Source organism: Lichenostomus cassidix, unplaced genomic scaffold (genome assembly GCF_008360975.1).
Source record: "Lichenostomus cassidix isolate B80296 unplaced genomic scaffold, HeHo_3.0 HiC_scaffold_44, whole genome shotgun sequence".
NCBI classification, from domain to species: Eukaryota; Metazoa; Chordata; class Aves; order Passeriformes; family Meliphagidae; genus Lichenostomus; species Lichenostomus cassidix.
In genome coordinates, this window is record NW_028148053.1 from 646,255 (window position 1) to 668,022 (window position 21,768).

The window sequence follows — 21,768 nt, forward strand, 5'->3', positions numbered from 1 at the left end:
CTGGTGCCCGAACCGAGGAAACACAAAACAACCGAAGTTATTTTATGCGGTGCTTTATTGAGGGCCCTGGGGACCTGAGGACTAATGTCCAAAGTCAGAGCCCCAAACCTGCTACAAATCACTGAGTATATATGTGTTTTCTTTCCAAATTGCTTCATCTTAACGAATTTGATTTCTAGACACATCTACCTGATTTATGATTACATTGTGACTTTGTTTTTCGTTAACTGAACATTCTTTATCATCATTAATCTACTACACCCTATTAGATAAGTCACACACTTAGCAGATTACTTAAATAAACAAACTGTTCTATAGCTACATTCCTTAGACAAGTCTTTCTACCCTCATCAGTATGCTCTATTGATCCTTTTGATCGCTACTGGCAACTTCGCTACACAACAGTGTTTACACTCAGGCCTACTGATCCCTCCAAGCCTTAGCATGACTACTACTAAAGTTTTTATTCATAGTTTTGCAACAAGTTAGTCCCCCCTTTTGAGCATTCTTCAATTTCCAAGTTGCAAGGATGCTCAAATCTCAAAGTCTTTCTTCTCTATTTGCTGGAGGAGGTGTGGAAGACGTTGCATTCCTGGTCATTGCATTGATCAGCCTTCGGGTATGTAGGCGCTCCCTTCCAATGGTTCCTAAAATACATTTATAAACTCCAAAAATAATTAGAATCAAAATCAAAAACATTATCGCATACTGAATCACCGATGATATCCATCCAGACACCTGGAGTCCTAAAGAGCTAAACACTTCTCCAATCCAATTATGTTCTGCTTCCCTTTCGAGATCTTTTGTTTTGTCTTCTATTTGTTCTAATTGTGAAATGTCCTTTTCCACATCAATAGTTACATTTGGGATATGGATGCAACAATGATCAATTCTCTGGCTCAAATATCCACACACTCCATGTTCCTTCAGTAAGAGCATGTCAAGAGCCATTCTATTTTGTAATGTCATTCTTGTGGTAGCCTGTAACTGAATATTGAAATCTTTAAATCCTTTCTTAGTGGCTGCTGCCAATCTTTCAGTCTGCCCCATTAGTTTGTAGAGCATATTCCTGTTCCGATATGAAGCTACAGGTGCAAACAAGGATTCCAAAGCCCACCCGAATTTAACTCCACTGGTTGGCTCATGCCATTCGTTTTCATCATCCACGTCTCGTTTAGTCCTAGCTGATTGTCGAGTCAAATTAGACTGTTTCCAAAACGGACATAAGGTCGGAATTCCTAAAGTAATTTGTGTGACAGGCCCATCTATTGGCATATGGGTGGTCCACTTGCCATGCCCCATAACCCAAACTAGGTTTCCTGGACTTCTGATAGTAGTAGATTTACAACTGATGTTTCTCTTCCCATTTTTATCTCCTTGAATTTGGTCTGTAATTGTGTGGTTGTATCCTCGACATTCACATCCCCATTTTAGCAAGACTCTTACTGGTACGAGCCCTATTTTATCTTTTGGTGTGTCGCATGTGATTACTTGGGTACAATTCCAAATGTCTTTTTGGTCCCTCTTCTCCCGTTTGGTAGTCTGGAGGTTCATTACCTCAGTGTAAGTCTGGTTTTTACTTCCTGTCCATTGTATGCACCAATTAACTTGTCCTAAGTAGCTATATGTTTCTAAAAGGCTTGGTCCCCAAATTGTTCCCCATTCGTCTTCTAAAGACTGAGTCTGGGTAACATTTTGACAGACTTCTTCCTCTCTAATCTTTTGTTCCTTGAGAGTCACTTTGTTACACGGTTCTGAAACAGGCCCTGAAACAACACACTTATTACCTTTCGATGTTGTCAGCCATGCATAATATCCTGGCATCTGCCTGCATTGGTGTTCAGTAACCCTCCGGACCAACATACAACCCTCTTTCCAGTCATAGTACTCATTAGGAACCAATCTACAGCTCCAAGTTACATTTACATATGCCTCAGGCAAATCAGTGACGGGAACTATTCCCCATGGAATTGGTTCTCCCGCTGCTCGAGGCAGAGGTAAACAAGCAGTGATTTTAGAAACATTCTGCATTTCTCCAAAGTCTCGAATTAAACCTACAATTAAGTTTTCTTGTTCTGGGTTATGGTGAAAAACCCAGGTTTTATTTCCAATTTCAACATCTCTAATTCTTCTTTTATTTATTCGTGCCCTAGTAAGGGATACCAAAGTCACAGCGTGTGTCCACCATGCATCTTGGGCAATCCAACACCAATATGTCCCTTCATCCTCTGGTTGAACATCCTGTATCACTAAAGTTAACATGCCTCCTAATCGCTTCTCTAATTGGTATTTCCCCCCTTCCTGGACATTTCCTTTCTTAAACCACCATCCGAACTCAGAGAAAACAATTCCACGCTCTGGTTGGCAAACTAAAACTACAGAAGTACCACGGACTGCCTGGTAGATTCCATGGATAGGTCTTAACCCATCCATTAGATGACTTTTTCCTCGTACTTCTCTCTTCCCGTACCCCATCATAGAACCACAGCTTATCACACAGAGATATAATCCCTCATTTTTCCCTACACGTGCCTGAGTATCATTTAACCATCCAATTCCACTATCGCTTCCTGCCTGCAGGTCACTCTTTCCTTCCGGCCTTTCCCACATTATCCGTCTAGCTAATTTCCACCAAGTAACCGTGAACATGCTGCTACATTCATGTTGGGCTGTGAATGAGCAATTTATTTTTGAGGGTGGACCATCCCACATGTCAACTGATGCTTGGTAAGGTGAGACTTTTATTGCCGAGTTGCTTTGCCATGTCATAACCCCTAGTGCGATTCGTTTATAATCAAAACTCCACCTAATTTTTACCAGACATGTATATATCCCAGCACTTTCCATGCTAATGTTGGTAAGCTGTAATGTGGTATTGCCTCTTTGTGTGTCCTTATCCCAAAATGTACTATTGATAACATTAGTGAGTGTTTGCTCTTTTCTCCAATATGTACTTATCTCATCGACTCCAGCTCCCTGGTCATCAGTGATTTCACAAGTCAAGTTTACAGTCATTCCTTCCATTGCTCCGATTACAGGATCTGAAACAGTGACAAGTACATGTTCATCAACGGGTAATATTTTTAACATAACCAGAAATACAGCAATTACAATTTTCATTTTGCTCGTAAAATCAATCGCGTGGGGGACACGACTTGGGATTCCCACTGAGTTGGCATCTTCTTGACTCGCGTGTAATGTATCCAGGAGTCGATTCCGGCCACTTTGATTGCTGTGAATGTTGTTAGTATCACCTGATACGGGCCGTCCCATGATTCTCTCAGTGGGTCTGTGAACCAGTTCTTCACGTATACTTGGTCTCCTGGTTGAACATCATGCACAGGGTTTTCCAGTGGAAGAGGTCTGTTCCACTGCAGGGTTCCACGCAAGGCACTGAGAACTCTCTGCAGAGAAACAACATAATTATATACTGCCTGATCCCCTACCACATGCGGGTCTCCTTTTAAAATAGTTGCATGGTAAGGTTTTCCATATAGTATCTCATAGGGGCTCACGCCTAACCTTTCCCTTGGCTTAATTCTAAGTCGGAGGAGAGCAAGTGGCAAAGCCTGAGGCCATTGTATTTTGGCTTCTTGACAGATTTTCTTAATTTGGCCCTTTAAAGTTTGATTCATTCTTTCTACTTGCCCACTAGATTGCGGTCTCCAAGGAGTATGGAGATTCCAAGCAATATCTAACATCCGTGCTACATCCTGCACAATATTAGCAATGAAGTGAGGACCCCTATCTGATGACAACCCCAAAGGTACTCCAAATCTGGGTATTATCTCTTTCAAGAGAGTTTTCACTACTTCTTTTGCCTGATTAGTCCTACATGGAAAGGCCTCTGGCCACCCTGAAAAAGTACACACATACACCAGGATATATTTATACCCTTGTGCTTTGGGTAATTCTGAAAAATCCACCTGCCAATAATCTCCCGGTTCTGGTCCTACTTGTAATTTTCCCATCTGAATCTGTTTCCTGACAATAGGATTATTCTTTAAACAGACTGGGCACATTGCATTCACCCGTTTTGCCAACGTTAACATCTGATTGGAAATTATTTCATTCTTCAAAAATTTTACCAATGCTTCTGCTCCCCAATGACTTTTGTTATGTTCAGCTATGAGGATGGCTTTCATTATCTGTATGGGAACAACTACTTGTCCTGTATTGGTTGTGTACCATCCTGTTGCTCCTTTCCGAGCTTTCAATAACATGGCTGGTTTCTCATCATCCTGTGAATACTTTGGAGCTTGTTGCATATAAGGTGTAACAGGGTTTACCTTAGTTGGTATGAGAGCCATCTGAGTCCATACTTGACGAGCTGCCTGCTTTGCAGTTACATCTGCTAAATGATTACCTTGGTAGATTTTTCCTTCTTCATTCCGATGTCCCTGGACATGCATAACGGCCACTCGCTCTGGTCGGTGTACAGCATCCAACAATGCTAACACTTCTGTGCGATGTTTTATTACAGCCCCTTGGGAATTAAGAAGTCCTCTTTCTTTCCATAGTGCTCCGTGAACATGCACCACACCAAAGGCATACTTGGAATCAGTCCAAATATTTACCGTTTTCCCAGTGCTCAATATCAAGGCTCGAGTGAGTCCAATGATCTCAGCCTTTTGGGCTGACGTACCTGGTGGCAAGGCTTGTGCCTCCACAACTCGAGTAACTGTAACCACTGAATATCCCGCATACCTGGTACCGTTTTCCATAAAACTGGAACCATCGGTAAATAATTCCCAGTCTGGAGCATCCAGGGGTTCATCCTTCAAATCCGGTCGGCTCGAATAAACTTGTTCAACCACTTCCACACAGTCATGGGAGAGCTCATGTTCTTCCATCTCACTGTGGAGAAACTCTGCTGGATTAATATGATTAGTCGTTTGGAGTTCTATGTCATCTTGTTCTCTTAGAATAGCTTGATACTGCAGCATTCTACTGGAAGATAGCCAATGACCCCCCTTTTGCTCCAAGACAGCTAGTACCATGTGGGGAACATACACCGTCATTCTTTTTCCCATGGTAAGTTTCCTGGCTTCCTGAATGAGAAGTACCGTAGCCGCAACGGCCCGCAAGCATGACGGCCAAACGGTACTTACAGTGTCCAGTTGTTTGGAGAAATATCCCACAGGCCTCTTCCAGGATCCCAACTTCTGGGTTAGAACTCCCAATGCTAGTTTCTGCCTTTCATTCACATATAATTGAAAGTCTTTGTTTAAATCTGGCAACCCCAAGGCCGGGGCTTCTTTTAATGCTTGTTTCAAATCCTGGAACGCCTTCTCCCTGTTTGGATTCCATTTCAATTGGGATTCTTTTAGAGCCTCATATAGGGGTTTTGCTATCAGGCCGAAATTCGGAATCCATAGCCTGCACCATCCAACCATTCCCAGAAAGGATCTTAACTCCTGGTGATTTCTAGGGAGTGGAATGGAGCATATAGCTTCAATTCTGTTAACCCCCAAACGTCTGAGGCCTTGTGTTAGCTCACATCCTAGGTACAGGACACTTTCTCTGACCAGTTGTACTTTTTCCTTGGATACCTTGTATCCTGCTTGCCCCAACATATTCAATAATGCAACAGTTAATCGGAGGCATACCTTCTTGTCTTCTGTGGCCAAAAGAATATCATCTACATACTGCAATACTACATAAGAATATGGAGATTCTCTCACCTGAGTCATTTTCCATTCTTCTAATTCCTTTGCCAATTGATTACCAAAGATGGTAGGGCTGTTTTTGAATCCTTGAGGCAGTCTGGTCCAGGTGAGCTGTTTCTTCCTTCCTGTCATTGGTTCTTCCCATTCAAAGGCAAAATACTTCATGCTCTCTATTGCCAGTGGGATGCAGAAGAAGGCATCCTTTAAATCAATCACAGTGAACCATTTAAATCGTTCCGATACAGATGTTAACAATGTGTAAGGGTTGGCAACCACCGGGTGAATGTCTTTAACTATCTCGTTTATAGCCCTTAAATCTTGAACTAATCTATACTTACCATTTGGTTTCTTCACCGGGAATATAGGAGTATTATACTCTGATTCACATTCCTTTAATAATCCTTGCACTGTAAACTGTGCTATCAGCGGAGCTACTCCCTGCCGAGCCTCTGCTTTAATGGGATACTGTTTTATCCTAACCGGTTTAGCTCCTTCTTTTAGCTCAACTACCACCGGCTGGGCAACCTTTGATTTTCCCGGAGTTCCCACCTCCCAAACCCAGGGTACCACTGCATGTTCAATCTCTGTTGGGATCGGTGCCGGGTCCATTTCCTTTATTGCAAATATTTTCCCGATTTCTTCATCCGGAATTTCCAATTTAACTTGACCCTGTTCAAATATAATTTTAGCATTTAATAGAGACAGCAAATCCCGTCCAAACAGAGGCTGAGGGCAGTTTGGCATATACAAAAACTGATGATCCAGTTCCTTTCCTCCGAATTTTAAATTAAGGGGTTGTAGAAAAGGCCTTTCCTCCAATTGTCCTGTAGCTCCTATTACCTGTATAGTTGTGTCACTTATGGGTCCCAACCGTTTATTTAAAACTGAGTGAGTAGCCCCTGTATCAACCATAAATTCCTGCTCCTGTCCGCCTATTTCTATTATCACCTTCAGATCCCGGTCTAGTCTGCTTTGATCCCTATAGTTTCCTAACATCATTGCCTGTGCTTGTGTCTGGGCACCATCTACCGGCAGTACGGGGAAACCTCCCATCAACCCTACATTACTCATCCCTATCCCATTTCGTACAGGGCACTCGTTCTTCCAGTGTCCGAATTGACGACAAAATGCACACTGATTAGGACCCAACTGTTCCTGTCTACCCTGGCTCATCCCTGCAACTAAAAATCCTCCTCTCCCCCGAGCGAATCCTCCCCTTCCCTGTCCAATTCCCCTTCCTCCCCTTCCCCGGCCCCTTAACCCCCCCCGAACCGCAGACTGCTGAATTACTGCAAGAATTCCGGCTTGTTGTCGTTTAGCCGTTTCCTTTTCTCTATTATTATAAACTTTCCAAGCTACCTCCAACAGCTTATCTAAGCGTCGTGTGTCTTCCCCTTCTAATTTCTGCAACTTTTTCCTAATATCCTCTTGTGACTGTCCCATAAACAACAATGCCAATTGTAACTGACCTTCTTCCTTCTCCACATCCAAACTAGTGAAACGCCGTGCTGCCTCTTTAAGTCTCTCTAAAAATGCTGAAGGGGATTCATTCTTTTCTTGTTTTGAGTATAGCTTAGACCAATTTAGGGTTTTAGGCATCCCAGTCCGGACGCCTTCAATCAATAATTCCTGATACCTTTTTAACCTCTGTAAACCTTCTAACTCATTTGGATCCCACTCTGGATCATCCCCAGGGACCAATTGATCTATTGTTTCCCCCATTATCAATCGTAACCGGAGTTGTTCCCTAGCTCGTTCTTTGGTTGCTCGTAAGACCATCTCTTTTTCTGTAGAATCCATTAATGTATCTAATAACACTTGTAAATCATTCCAATCCGGATTCTGAGTTTTAATTATCATCTTCACCACCCTGGCCACCCGTTCGGGGTCCTCCCGATAACTCCCAGCTGATTGTTTCCAAATCACCAAATCCCCTGGAGAAAAGGTACTTTAATAATAACTTTCTCACCACGGGGGCCCATGGCTTCCCTTAAGGGGGCTATCATTCGGGGTTCCTCTTGATTCCGCCTTCCCTGTCTAGTCTGTGCCGCTATGGGGGTTCTTTGTATGCTTCGGGAGCTTGGGGAAGGAGTTTGGGGACGGAGGGTGACTGAGGTATGACTTACTCCAAGTCCTTCCGGGGATTGTATATTATTTTCCTCATTAGTCTCATCCTCATCAGTATCACTATCATCTATGTCTCCCTCCCCACTTCTGCACGGCGCAGCAGAGGGAACAGGACAAGGGGGGGCAACCATTAAAGATAAATCTTCACCTTGACTAGAAAACCGTACTGCACATTTCACACAGGTTTCACGCGCTTTGCACCCAATACATTCATTTTCATCAGTCCCCGCTTGCAACAATAGCATACCACACTCCTTTTGCCATTCTGTTTTAGACCCCAAATAACGGAACAAATCCAAATAAGGTACCTCATCCCATTTCTCATTATCCCTTAGATAATACATCAATGAATTAATTATGTTCTCATCAACAGTACCATTGACAGGCCATTCCGGTCCCCCCTCAGAAGCATAGAGAGGCCACACATGATTACAAAAATCTATCATTTTTCCTTTACTTAAGTCCTGGTAAAACCCAGCACTTTTCCATCTTCCCAGCAAGCATCCTAATGGGGTGTTCCCCGGTACTTTACCATTAGCTTGCACCAATGCTTTAAAGGTTTTAAAAGGCATCATAGCAAAACAGAAAGTAACATGCAGAGAATAACAGGTAACATGCAGAGAATACAGATTTCAACAGCACCAAGTATAGAAAGAGGACAGCAACCAAACCAACCAACTTGCCACTTCTCGTCGCCGCGAGGGGCAAGTGCTGAACCTGCGTAGCTTTCGCTCCGTCTTATGGTCAGCGCCTAGGCATCCCCAAGACGTCTATAACCCAACCCTGCGAGGTTCGCCGCCTCGTCTTATGGGCAGGTACCCAGTATTAAACAAATAAAGCACCTTACGGGCTTACCTCCTGCAGTTGTCCGACAGGCGCGGGTGTCGGGCACGAACCGATGACTCCCCGAGAATCACCCGGTGCCGGCGTGGAGTAGATCAGGACGTGAACCGCCCCAGCCACCTTCGGAGTCCTGCCGCGGTCGCCAGAAACTGTTGCCCGAACCGAGGAAACACAAAACAACCGAAGTTATTTTATGCGGTGCTTTATTGAGGGCCCTGGGGACCTGAGGACTAATGTCCAAAGTCAGAGCCCCAAACCTGCTACAAATCACTGAGTATATATATGTTTTCTTTCCAAATTGCTTCATCTTAACGAATTTGATTTCTAGACACATCTACCTGATTTATGATTACATTGTGACTTTGTTTTTCGTTAACTGAACATTCTTTATCATCATTAATCTACTACACCCTATTAGATAAGTCACACACTCCACTTAGCAGATTACTTAAATAAACAAACTGTTCTATAGCTACATTCCTTAGACAAGTCTTTCTCCCCTCATCAGTATGCTCTATTGATCCTTTTGATCGCTACTGGCAACTTCGCTACACAACAGTGTTTACACTCAGGCCTACTGATCCCTCCAAGCCTTAGCATGACTACTACTAAAGTTTTTATTCATAGTTTTGCAACAGGAACTCATGGGATTGTTTTTGGGGTTTTTTTTGTTTGGGTTTTTTTTTAATCTTGGAGTTTTGGAGGTTTTTATGGACACCAGATGCCCGGTGACTTCTAGAAAGGGACTCGAGCAGGGGGACCTTCAAATCCAATGTGCTCACACCTTGTTTTTTCCCCCAAACCAGGATTTCCCATTGTCAAACCTTGGCTGGATGGAGGAGAAGGCAGTAAGGAAGAGGAAGATGCCCCAGGACAGCCAGGCAGGTGAGAAGGAAGTCACTGCCCCTTTTCCCCCTCTCTTCTCCTCCATCTCCCAGCCCAGCATCACCCCCAGCTGCAGGACAGCCCTGCTGCTGACAATATCATGCCAAGAATGGATTGGGGGGATCTCCTTCCCCTTCCCTCTGGTGTGGAGGAAAATCCTAAATCCTCTCCTTGTGTTTCCTCCTCCAGGCAATGAGCTGGGAATGGACACCATAGAGGACAAGTCCTCCCTGAAGGACCTCATGGAAGAGGCCGATTTAAATGGCTCCATGGTGCAGGAGTCCAACGGGGAGGAAAAGCCCTGGAGATCCCACACGAGAAGAGGCTCCAAACCGAGCCCAGGGTGCTGTGAGGAGCAAAGACCCACCCTGTACCAGGAAATTGGCCAGCGATCAAGCCAGAGCTATGAACAGGTGGCCCATGAGCAGCTTCACACCAGGGAGAAGCCCTACAAGTGCTTGGAATGTGGGAAGAGCTTCAGGAGAAGCTCTCACCTGATCCGCCACCAGATGATCCACACTGGGGAGAAGCCCTATGAGTGTGGGGAATGTGGAAAGAGCTTCAGAGACAGCTCTTCCCTGATTGTCCACCAGACGATCCACACTGGGGAACGGCCCTATGAGTGTGGGGAATGTGGAAAGAACTTCGGAGACAGCTCTTCCCTGATCGTCCACCAGAGGATCCACACAGGGGAGAGGCCCTACGAGTGTCCCGCGTGTGGGAAGAGGTTTCAGACCTCATCCAGCCTCCTCCTCCATGAGCGTATTCACACAGAGGAGAGGCCTTTCCGCTGCCCTGACTGTGGGAAGGGCTTCAAGCAAAACTCCCACCTCATCAGGCACTGGCGCATCCACACTGGGGAGAGACCCTATGAGTGTCCTGAGTGTGGGAAGAGCTTCACCCAGAGCTCTCACTTGACCAAACACCAACGGAGCCACCAGTAAGAGAAGCCCTACACAAGCCCCGACTGCAGGAAGAGCTTTGTCTTCTGCTCCAGCCTTATTACCTAAAGCCTCATGGTTTTACTGCTATTTGGGAGGGGTGTTTTGTGTTTGGGAGCTATTCTGGATGATTTGGTGCTTCAGGGGTATTTGGTACAGTTTCTTTCACCATTTTGTATTTGAAAAGCCAAGAGGGTTCATGCAGTACCTCAAAACCACTCGATTCCACTGAAAAGTACTCAATCTCACCCCACAGTGGGTCAATCGCTGCCCAAAATGACTCAATTCCACAGCCCCTCAGGGTGGGATGACATTGGAAGGGGATTGGGCAAAGTGGGATGCTGTTCCGGAGAGGTGAGATGGGCATTGGGTGGGGCAGGATGGGTGGGATGGGAATTGAAGGGGTGGAATGGTGGAAATAGGGCTTGGGAAGGGGGTCTTGATGTCCAGGAGGGGTATGATGGGTTTGGGTGGAGATTGGGAGTGTGGGGCAGGGTCTGGAAGGAGACAGTCAAAGGTTGGGGGTGATGAAGGGAGGGAAACTTGTTCCTGAGTGGGTTTTTGGGTGTTATATAACAGGATTATTTCTCATGAGCCTTGAGACAATAAAGAAAAAGGGGGTTCATCCTTTTTGTGTGATGCTGTGTGTTGGGATATGGGGATTAATTTCTTGTATAATTGTTACCATTATATGTTTGAATTATTTATTAGTGTTCTACTTCTAAATCTGGCTGGATGGCATCTCACTGAGAAGATTCTCTTCCTTCTCGCAGTGGGATTAAGCTGTAGTCACTTCCAAGTTTCCATGACAGCCTTGTGAGGTGCGGATTGATTCCACAACTCAAATAGTTATGAAGTAGGTATGTGTTTATTCCAGCTGGGGTGCATGGGGGGTAGCCCCTCCAAAGGTATGCACCCCGTCAGCAGCACTTCACTACGTTTATATTAGGTTACAGGTTACACATGCAGAAAGTTACACAATGCTCCTATACATATTCATTACTTATCCCCGATTAGTATTATAATGAGTTCAAAGTTCATTTAAATATGTTCACGCAAGCACAGTGTCACAGATTAATTGTGGGCGAGGGTCCTGAAGATGAAGTTAGTAGTCTTCCTCAGGATGAACTCTTCACCCTGTTCCCTTGCACATGCTCCCTTGGTTCTTGGTCCAAGTCCAAGTCTTAGAACTAACTCTTACCAGTCCTGGGGCCTGAGAGCAGGATGTTCAGTCACACTCAGTAGTTTTTCTCAACTATTTGGCTTTCTTCTCTACATCTTCCGTGATACGAGGTAGGCACAAAACCATTAAGTGAATAATACATTGTCTTCAGAAAGCAAATCTTAGTAGATCATTATCCAATCTTGGGCCTTCTAAATCAGTTCAAAAAATATTATTATCCAGCTTCTAGTTCTCCTAAATAAATAAATTCTAGCCCCTCCTAAATCAAGAGGGGCTGAGGCCGTGGGGCCACTGCCCAGAGCAGCCTGGCCTGAGCAGGGCTGTGGGGCCAGAGCTGGCTGGGCTGTGCTGGGGAGAGCCCCTTGGTGCTGCAGAGAGCTCAGGGCAGCTGGGAGAGCTTGGAGGGAGCTGGGCTGGGCTGAGAGAAGCTGGGAGAGAAACCCATCAGTGTCCATCTCAGCCTGTGTGAGCGTGCAGGGGCAGGACTGAGCCCAGGGCTTGTGGGGCAGAGCCAGGGCCTGGGGAAGGGCTGGAAAACAGGCTAGTGGCCGAGAGAGGAGGCTGCTCTGTGCCCTTGGTGGCACGGACAGAGCAGGGAGGGAGCCCAGGACATTTGTCAGCCTCAGCCTCTGTCCCCAGCCGTTACCAGCCCTGGCTGCTCAGCCCAGGTTTGAATACACTTCTGAAATCACAGAAGGTTTGAAAACTTAAATCAGATTGTTCCCAAAAGCTTGACTTGTTAAGCTGTTTTGAATGTTAATGAGCACTGGAGCACTGAATTCCTCAAGATCTGAACTCTGAACAAGCCTCTGGAGAAGTAAAATTCAGCAGCAACCTCCAGGTTGGTGAGGATGTCAGCAGCCCCCACTGAGGCCATCCCTGCCAAGAGACTGTGGGGGGAATGAGCAGACAAGGAGAGCATCCCTGTGGCTGGGAAAGCAGAACGCAGAGGCACCACCAGGTCCAGGTGGGAAATGAACTGTGGAGTGTGGCTGTGAAAGCCCTGCCTGGGCTGTGCCAAGCAGGACAGCCAAGCCCTGACTCCCATGGCCTGGGAATGGGGCTCTGTGGCCTCACAGGATGCTTGTGGCTCTCCTGGGAGCAGTGTGATGTGGGCTGTGGAATGGTGATTGCAGGTGTAAGGCCCCAAACCACACTTTCAATTAGACCTTTGAAAGGAATTACAGTTGTTTGTGGACTCTGAGTGCAAGACAATATTCCTATGGGAACAATCCCTGGATAGAAGGAAATGTGGTGGTGAAATCCCAATTCTGGCCATGGGGGCCTGGAGGAGAAGGACAGTTCTTTTCCACAAGAAGGAAAGCAGAGAGCCCCAGTGTTTCAGTGGCAGACGAGAAGTGACTCTCAACATGTCAAGGTTTGCTGAAGCAGTCAGGTGGCCCCTGGGAGGCCAAACCAGCCAGACCTGTGCCATGTTCCCTTGGTTTTATGGGGCCCTGTAATGTCACAATGGCCCCTTGCATCCATGGTGGTTCATAGTGTCCCAAAGGTCTTCTTTTGTTCCACAATGTCACAATAAACCATTGATTCCATGAGGCCATTCTCTGTCACCATGGAGCTTTGGTTCCATGCAGCCCTGCACTGTCACAATGTCCCCTTGGTTCCATGAGGCTGTGACATTTCTTAATCATCTCTCCATGGTTCCATGAGGCCTTGCAATGTCACAACGGACCTTTGGCTCCACGGTGTCTCACAGTGTCACAAAGGTCTCCTGTGGTTCCGCAGTGTCACAATGGACTCTTGGTTCTATAAGGCCCCGCAGTGTCCCAGTGGCCTCTTGGTTTGATGAGGTCCTGTAGGGTCACAATGGCCCCTTTGCTTTCATGAGGCCCAGCAGTGTCAAATTGCCTCTTGGTTCCACAAGCCCTGCACTGTCACAATGTCCCCTTGGTTCCATGAGGCTGTGACATTTCTTAATCATCTCTCCATGGTTCCATGAGGCCTTGCAATGTCACAAGGGACCTTTGGCTCCACGGTGTCTCACAGTGTCACAAAGGTCTCCTGTGGTTCCGCAGTGTCACAATGGACTCTTGGTTCTATAAGGCCCCGCAGTGTCCCAGTGGCCTCTTGGTTTGATGAGGTCCTGTAGGGTCACAATGGCCCCTTTGCTTCCATGAGGCCCAGCAGTGTCAAATTGCCTCTTGGTTCCACAAGCCCTGCAGTGTCACAATGGTCCCTTGGTTCCATGGAGCCACACACAGTCACTATGGTCCCCTTGCTTCCATGAGGCCCTGCAATGTCACAGTGGTCTCCATCATTGCATGAGGCTCAGCAGTGTCACAATGGTCCCTCGGTCCCACAAGGCCCCACAGTGTCACCATGGTCTCCTCAGTTCCATGGGGCCCTGGGGTGGTGCATTCCTCCCTCCCCTTCTCAGGCTGCCCTGCGATCTGAGAAATGCTCGTTAGGCCTCAGCCTTGGCCAACAGCCCCTGGGCTCAGCTCCTCTGCAGCTGATCACAAACCCTGTCTGCTCCCAGCCACTGCTGCTGTCCAACCAGCTCCTGGTTGCTTTAGGAGCAGCCTTGGGAACTGTTTTTCTCCCCTCAATGGCACAACATCCCCGTTCTCACAGTGTCAAAGAAAGCTGTTGATGCGAAGTGCAGCCAGGATGAAACATTGCTGTCACTAAAGCCCATCTCTTGGGGCCCTATGAACAGGGCTCCAAAATGAGCCCCTTGGAGCTCTCCTGGAGCAGTGAGCTCCCTCTGAGTGGTGCCTCTCCGAGCCGGGAACTCTCCCGTTTGCTGCACTCGGGGCATCCCCGAACAACGAGGGACCCTGGGCCGATCCCCCCACTGCTCGAGGCTCAACCCTTCGCCTGCTGGGGAGATGCAAAAGCATCCGCAGTGAGCATTTCCCTGGCCTCCAGGGCAATTTCTGACAGCTGCCTGGCACTGCCTCTTTCTGTCTGTGTGCACACACGTGTGCCTGTGCTCTGCAAATGGGGGAGAAATGCTGCTCTGGGAGGTGTTGAAGTGCCTTGGATATCTGAGTGAGTTAGGCCTGTAAGTAAGGTTCAGTCATCAGGTATGAGCTAAGTGAAATGCTGCTTAGGGTTTTTCTTCTGCTAAGTTGTTCAGTTTAAGGTATAAGTCAAGGTTAATGTTATAAATTACAATAGGTATAGTTCATGAAATCGTTTAGAAAATAAGTTTTAATTCCTTGCTTTTGGTAAGCTCTGCTTTTCAGTTTTGCTTTAAAAGAAAGAGTTCCTGTTTTAGAGCCAAACCGTTCTGCTGAAGGTTTGCAACAATTGTAACTCTTTTCGAAAGGCTGCTCAGCAAGGCTTGTGTAATTCCCACGGGACACAGTCTAACTGCTATGCAAGAAAGAAACCCCCCCAAAAGCCTGTGTACCCCTAATCACTACCAACCAGCGCAGAGAGCGACAATTCCACGGCCAATTGAGACACCCAAAGGACTGTCAGTCAAGACCCACGAGGGGACTCAAGGGAGGGGGTAAAGAGAGCTATAAAAAATGATGATTTGCCATCTTCGGGTGCGGTGCTGTAGGCATAGCAGGGAGGCTCGCCTAGCCCGTCCAGCGCTGTAACTTGGCTGCTATCTGCTTGCTCAATTAATAAATTCTTTAATTAGCTCTACGTCTCTGACTGGTTTTTGAGACCTAACACATAACGGTAAGTAAGGTTCAGTCATCAGGTATGAGCTAAGTGAAATGCTGCTGAAGGTTTTTCTTCTGCTAAGTTGTTCAGTTTAAGGTATAAGTCAAGGTAAAGGTAGAAGTTAAGTTCTGTTAAGTTTGAGGGCTGTTAAGCTTTTAGGCCATATTCCTTTTATCCTTGCCCTCACTGTCCTTTTGTCACACACACACACACACACACACACACACACACACACACACACGGACAGTTCTCAGTTAATTTCTGGTTTGATTGCCTGGATTTGCTTGGTTTTGTTGTTGCTTTTTTCCCCTGTTGTGCCTGAACTGTCCAGTCAGGAGCAGAGTGACTCTTGCCAAGGAACTTTGTTGTGCTGTCGCTTGACATTAAATCTGGTTTTTGCTGATCCCTTGCTGGGGATTTTTTAAGTGCTCTCAAGCCCTCATTTGTAAGGCCTGGGCCAGGCTCTCCTCCTGGGGGACACGGGGACGCTGCCAGGGGGTCCCTGTCCCCCCTGTCCCACCCCCCAGGGCCCTGTCCCCCCTGTCCCCATGTCAGGCTCTGGGGGTCGATCTGGTGGAACATCCTCTGGGGGAGGCTGTGGCACTGGGGGGCAGGGGGGGACCTGGGGGGACAGGGGACCCTGCTGTGCACGAGCAGCATTGGAGTTGTCTGGGGGAACTGTGAGGGGGGCTGAGGCAGAGTGACCTCCCCAGGGACCTCACACAGCCACCCTGTGATGTCATAAAGTCACCCTGTGATGTCACAGCCCACCCTGTGATGTCACAGTGCCTTCAATATGTTCACATAAAGCTGCCCTGTGATGTCACTGGCCTTTCCATGATGTCACAGCCTGCTCTATGATGTCACATAGCCATTCCATGATGTTGCAACCCCCTCTGTGATGTCACATCACCACCCTGTGGTGTCACACATTCCACTCTGTGAGCTCAGAGCCTGCTGTATGATGTCATACAGCCCCACCCTGATGTCACAGTCTGCTCTTTGATGTCACACAACTAACCAGTGATGCCATAGCCCACTCCATGATGTCACATATCACAACCTTCTCTGGGATATCACACCCTGCTCTGTGGTGTCACAAGCCAGTCAGTGATGTCACACTGCCCACTCTGTGATGTCAGACAGCCTCTCAGTGATGTTACACAGACCACTCTGTAATCACACATTCTGCTCTGAGGTCATACAGCCACACTGTGATGTCACAGTGAACTCTGTGATGTCACACCACCCCCTCCATGATGATGTAGCTGCTCCATGACCTCTCAAAACCAGCTCTGTGGTGTCATAGCCCAATGTGTGACCTCACACACCCCACTCTGTGATGTCACACAGCCCCTTTCTGACATCACAGCTGCTCTGTGGCTCCCTGACACAGCCCCAGAGGTGCCCATGGCTATGACACAGCCCCTCTGGGCCATGGCACAGCCCCTGCCAATGCTGAGCACCTGTGAGCTCTGGGTGTGCCCTGCTGGTGTCCCTGAGATGGCCTGGCAGTGCCCCAGCCCTGCTGGGCTGTGCCCAGGAGCTGCTCCTGGGCAAAGCTGTCTCTCTGCAGCGCTGCCACTTGCCAGGAGCTCCTCTGTGCCAGGAGCCCAGCCCAGCTCAGCAGCACAGCAACAGCACAGGGACTGGAATGACCCTCGTGAGGCTTTGGTGCTGTTTGCATCAGACTCAGTCCCTCAGGGTGTGTGCAAAAAACTTCTCCAGAAGTCAATGTGAGATGGAAACACTGAAGTTCCTTGTAGTTTAAATGGGTTCCACTAAAAGACTCAACAGAGGAAGTGTCCTCAGGTTCCAGTGAGAGCAGAACACTGCAGGCAGTGATGGCAGGTGAGGACAAGCAAGGCAAAGGTGTCTCTGATGCTGAGCAAACCTGGATGTGTTTCATGAATCCAAAGGGCCAAGCCCTGAGCCCCAGCCCCTGGCAAGGCAGATCCTGTCCCTCCCTCAGTGCTCAGGGCTCTTCCCAGGGCACTGGGATGTGGGGATGTGCAATGCCAAGGGCAGGACCATGGGGTGGCCCCTGCCAGGCTGCTGGGCAGGGACAAGGAGGCCATGAGGCCCCAGGGCTGCAAGGGTCACTTGTGTCCTGCTGGCCTCAGGGCCAGGGACAGCAGCCATGGCCAAAGTGCTGCACAAGTTGGCTCTGTCAGGGCCTTGCAGCTCCTGCACATCCCTCTGCCCTCTCCAGCCCAGGCTGTCCTACACTGTCCATGCCCTGTGCCTCTGTCCCTGCAGGCTGTCATCATCCCCCGGCTGCCCCACCTCGCTGGCCCTTCCTTCCCTGACAGTTCTTCGTCCTGCCTGGCTCTGCCTTGGCACACAAAGCCTTGGGCTGAGCCAGACTCCTAACAAACCATGGCTCTGCCTTGATTTCCCTCTGGTCTAATGCAGTTCATTAGAAAATTGGAGTTTTTTATAGTTATGGAGAGATATTTCAAGGAGTGTCTAATAAATCCAAATTCCTACTTTAAAGGGCTTCTTTTTCCCTGTAGAGAAGAGGTGATTGCAGCATTCTATGACTGACATTGATCCAGGGTCTTCCCTAAGGAGGTCTGGCTTGGTCAGAGAAGCTGTGCCTTGATGTCTGAGTGGGGACAACCCTGGTCCTCAAAGCCCAACCCAATCCTGTCTCTCCTCACTCACCTGGGACCTGCTTTGCTTGCACAACTGGCTGCATTCAAGCAAAGAGGGGTTTTCATACTTTATTTCTTGAAGCAATCTCAAGCTCCTGAGTTTCCCCACTGAAAACAGACACTGTCCTCAAGTGTGTGCCAAGCCCAAGCTGCCACCAAGGAGGTTCCCCTTCCCCAAAGCAGAACCATGCAAGGAATATTTTAGACACACAGGAAGTTCTACAATAAACCCTAATCCAGAGTTGGCTGAAGGCAGAGTTAGACCAACTGCTGAAGGGCAGACAAGCTTTGAACTCCTTGCAGCTCAAAGCACCAAGGGGATTGTCGAGAGGTGTGTGAGTGAGCCGAGAGTGAGGGGAAGGGAAATGCAGAGAGCCCTGGAAGTGCTTGTGTGCAGACAGGCTGCTGGGAAGGGCACTGCAGCCCTGCCCTGGGCCAGCTGTGATGCTGGATTCTCATGCCAACCTGCAGTGGGCCACTGCAAGGGGCTGTTGCCATGGCCACTTCACTGAGCCCACGGCAGCAGCCCATTGCTCAGGGCTGGTGTCACTGCCCAGAGCCACAGGGGATCCATGGCTGGGGTTTGTGCCATGGCCACCTGCCCTGTGCCGCGCTGGCTGGGCAGGTGCCGTGGAACCAGCAGCAAAGCCCAGTGCCAGGGCCAAAGGCCAGGTCAGCCTGACAGAAAGGGTCAGTGCTGGGGACTGTTTCCATGGCAACAATCACTGGGACACCACACCTGGGTCACCTGTCATGGCAGTTGCCATGGAAACCCCTTGGAGGGACTGATGCCAGGGACACTTGCACTGAGACACTGCTGGGCTCGGGTGCCATGGCAACGCCCATAGGGCATCACTGGTCCAGAGGTTGCCATGGCAACCAGCACAGAACCCCCTTCCTACTCTCCAAGGCCAGGACAACCTGCAGGAGACACTTTGCTGAGGTTGGGTCCATTGCAAACAACCTTTGCCCTGCTGGGATGGGGATTGTCATGGTCAGAAAGGAGCCTGTGGAGCCGTGGTGATGCTGGATGGCCATGGGGTGCTGCTTTGGGTGGGGCAGAGGGAATTTCCTTCCCAGGGCTTCCTTGGGGCTGTGCTTTGGGGCTGTGCTGAGCACAGGGTTGATCACACACAGATGGTTTTGTTCTCACTGAGCTTGCACAGAGCCAAGGCCTTTCCTGCCCCTCGTCTGGCCACGCTGGGGAGGGGCTGGGGGTGTGGGGGAGGTTGGGAGGGGACACAGGGGGACAGGTGACCCAACTGACCCTGGGGATATCCCAGACCACAGGACATCACGCTCAGTGTATAAAGTGGGGGGGAAAGGAGGAAGGGGTGATATTTGGAGTGATGGTTTTTGTCTTCCCAGGGAACACTTAGGTAGGAGGGGATCCTGTTTTGCTGGTGGTCAGGGTCAGCACCAAAGACACAGACACCAACTGAAGGATTGGCATAATTTATATAATTGGCATAATTTATATAATTCAAAAGTGCAAAGAATTACAAAAGGAGAAGCTCAGCAAAGCACATGATCATTAGCAAATTATCACAAAAGTAGAAGCTCATCAACAATGCACCGAATCATCACCACAAAAGAGTGCCTATAATAATTTAGAAAGATCCATCACCAGTTACCCTCAGACTTTACCATCACCCAGCCCCACACATCAGCTGGGGAAGCTGTCACAGCCAAGGACTGCAGAGCCACTCTGGACACTGGGAATTCCTGCAGCTGTGTCCAGCCACAGGTGAGGCTCCAACCTCACTGTGAGAGGGCCCAGCTTGGAGAGTGCTGAACAAACAAACTGACAGCACTTCCAGTGCAGAAACAGCTGGATTCATTCTGCTGTTTGGTTTCTCCCAAAGCCTGGCCAGGGCTCAAGGAGGAACCAAGAGATTTGACTTTGACCATACAGCCCCAAACCAGGTCAGATGTTGGATTTCATGACCTTGTTTAGCTTCTAAATACAGAAAAGTCAATACATGATTCACTAATGAGTGCACACATCTATCACAATGCTAATGATCATGCATTAGCATGATCATGATATTTCAGTAATGAGTGGATACAAAGATAACCTTTGGTTGGAAGGTTGATGGAGAGGTCACCTTTGGCTCAGGGCCTGTTGTTCAGGCCTCAGTCAGGCCTCTTGTTCAGACCTTGGCACTTCAGGGATGTGGTTTAGTGCTGGGCTGACAGTGCTGGGTGAACGGCTGGGCTTGATGAGCTCAGAGGTCTTTTCCAACAGAAAGGATTCTATAATTCCAGAATTCTACCTTTTGCATTATTTGGTCCATGTTAGCAGCATTAATTTGCTCAGAAAGTTCCCTCTTGGTCAGCTCTTGAGGCCTAAGGCTTCAGCTCCTTTAGCTCCTGGTGCTAAGCTGCTCATGCTGAAGGAGATGACTCAGAGAGAAGAATACAGTTCATCCAATTCCTTCTGGACACTGAGAGGGGAGGGTGTGAAAACAGGAACATTGTTTGGTGTTGCCTCCTCTCTGCCCTTCACACCTTTCAGTGCTCTGAAAGAGCCAAGAGCTTTCTTCAAGAGTGCAAGGAAGCAGCTGTTCCTTCTGCCAGGTGTGGCTCTCTCCAGTCTCTGCACTTGACTGCTTTTGTTCCTCTTGCTGTGCCCTCTGTTCCCCCTCTGCTGCTGGCTGCTGCCCAGGACTGTGGAACTGGCCCAGATCAAGTGCTCTAGAGCCTCATTTCTCTGCCCTTGGAGCTGCCTGGGCACAGCAGCCTTTTCCATCTGCAAGCTCCATATGGACAGGGAGTGCCCAGCTCCGTTCCTTGCACAACCTCCAGGAGCCCAGGGCCTGCCATCTCAAGTCCCTGGTGGCACTGAGGGCTCCCAGGTGCCTCAGGCTGCTGTGACACCACTGCAAACAGGAGGCAAGAGTGGCAGGGGCTGTGCTCAAAGTCACCTCCATTTCCTGCTGCTGCTGCTGCTGCTGCTGTGGGGTCATTTGTCCAGCCCTGCCCCAGACTCAGGGATCAGCTCCAGGCCCTGCTGCTGCTCCCTCGGGATCAGCCACAATCTGCTTGTTGCTCTCAATGCCAGCAGAAGCAGTGGCTGAAGCAGCAGGTGCTGACAGTGCCCCAAGCCCCGGGGCCAGAGGGAAGGGAGCTGCTTCACATGAGAACCAGGAGCAAAGGACATTTCTTTTTTAGGACAGGTTTTCTGTTTCAGGGGAAAAAAAACCAAAACTTGATGAAATGTGAAAGATAAAACCAAATCTCAAGTGTGTAGTATAAAATCTTCTGTAACTTTGGATTAAGAGGTAACTGATCTTTTGTAAAAGGGAACTCAGTTATTGACTTTGTGCTGATAGCAAGGATCTATCTTACTGACCTCAGCAGCCTTTTTTAACAGATTTTGGGGCTTTGTTTCCAATATTAAGTTATTTTAAATTCTGGTTGAAGCAATAAGAAATTGCTTTTTGCCCTGCCATTTCCAAGCTGGACTGGGAATCTAAATTCTGCTGAACCCAATCTCATTAAGAAGATGCCCTTCCTTCTCACCCTGTGAATGAGCTGTACATTCCCTCTGAAATTGTCAGTAGTTTCGTAAAGATGCAAAGTCCCACTTACAGCTTTTTGCTCTGGTTTGGAAGTGGAGAAGGGCAATTCTTCATCCATCAACTCCAGACTGCACTGCCTTAGGAACACAGCCCTCTCACCAGGTTTGGCTCACTCGTGGCATTCTGGAGGAGGAAGAAAGTGCAATTGCACAATTCCAACCCAAAAAGGATTGAAGGGTGGGACAGACAAAACATCCTGTGGAGATATAGGCGTTCTGCTGGGACTGTGGAGTG

At 48.2% G+C, this 21,768-nt stretch overlaps 2 protein-coding genes across 2 annotated transcripts in view; one reads left to right on the forward strand and one right to left on the reverse strand.

The window, feature by feature from the left end:
- The window catches only part of LOC146420171 (uncharacterized), a 482,891-nt gene that overhangs the window by 297,185 nt on the left and 163,938 nt on the right, over window positions 1–21,768 (forward strand). The window contains 1 exon segment of the mRNA XM_085048543.1: window positions 9,964–10,464. Within this exon segment, the coding sequence (XP_084904669.1) occupies window positions 9,964–10,464 (501 nt within the window).
- The window catches only part of LOC146420189 (serine/threonine-protein kinase pim-1-like), a 70,029-nt gene continuing 69,147 nt past the window's right edge, over window positions 20,887–21,768 (reverse strand). The window contains exons 10-11 of the mRNA XM_085048536.1: window positions 21,545–21,657; window positions 20,887–21,134 (exon numbers count right to left, since the gene is read on the reverse strand). The gene's annotated coding sequence lies outside the window, so the exon portion shown is untranslated. The remainder of the gene's footprint in view (window positions 21,135–21,544; window positions 21,658–21,768) is intronic.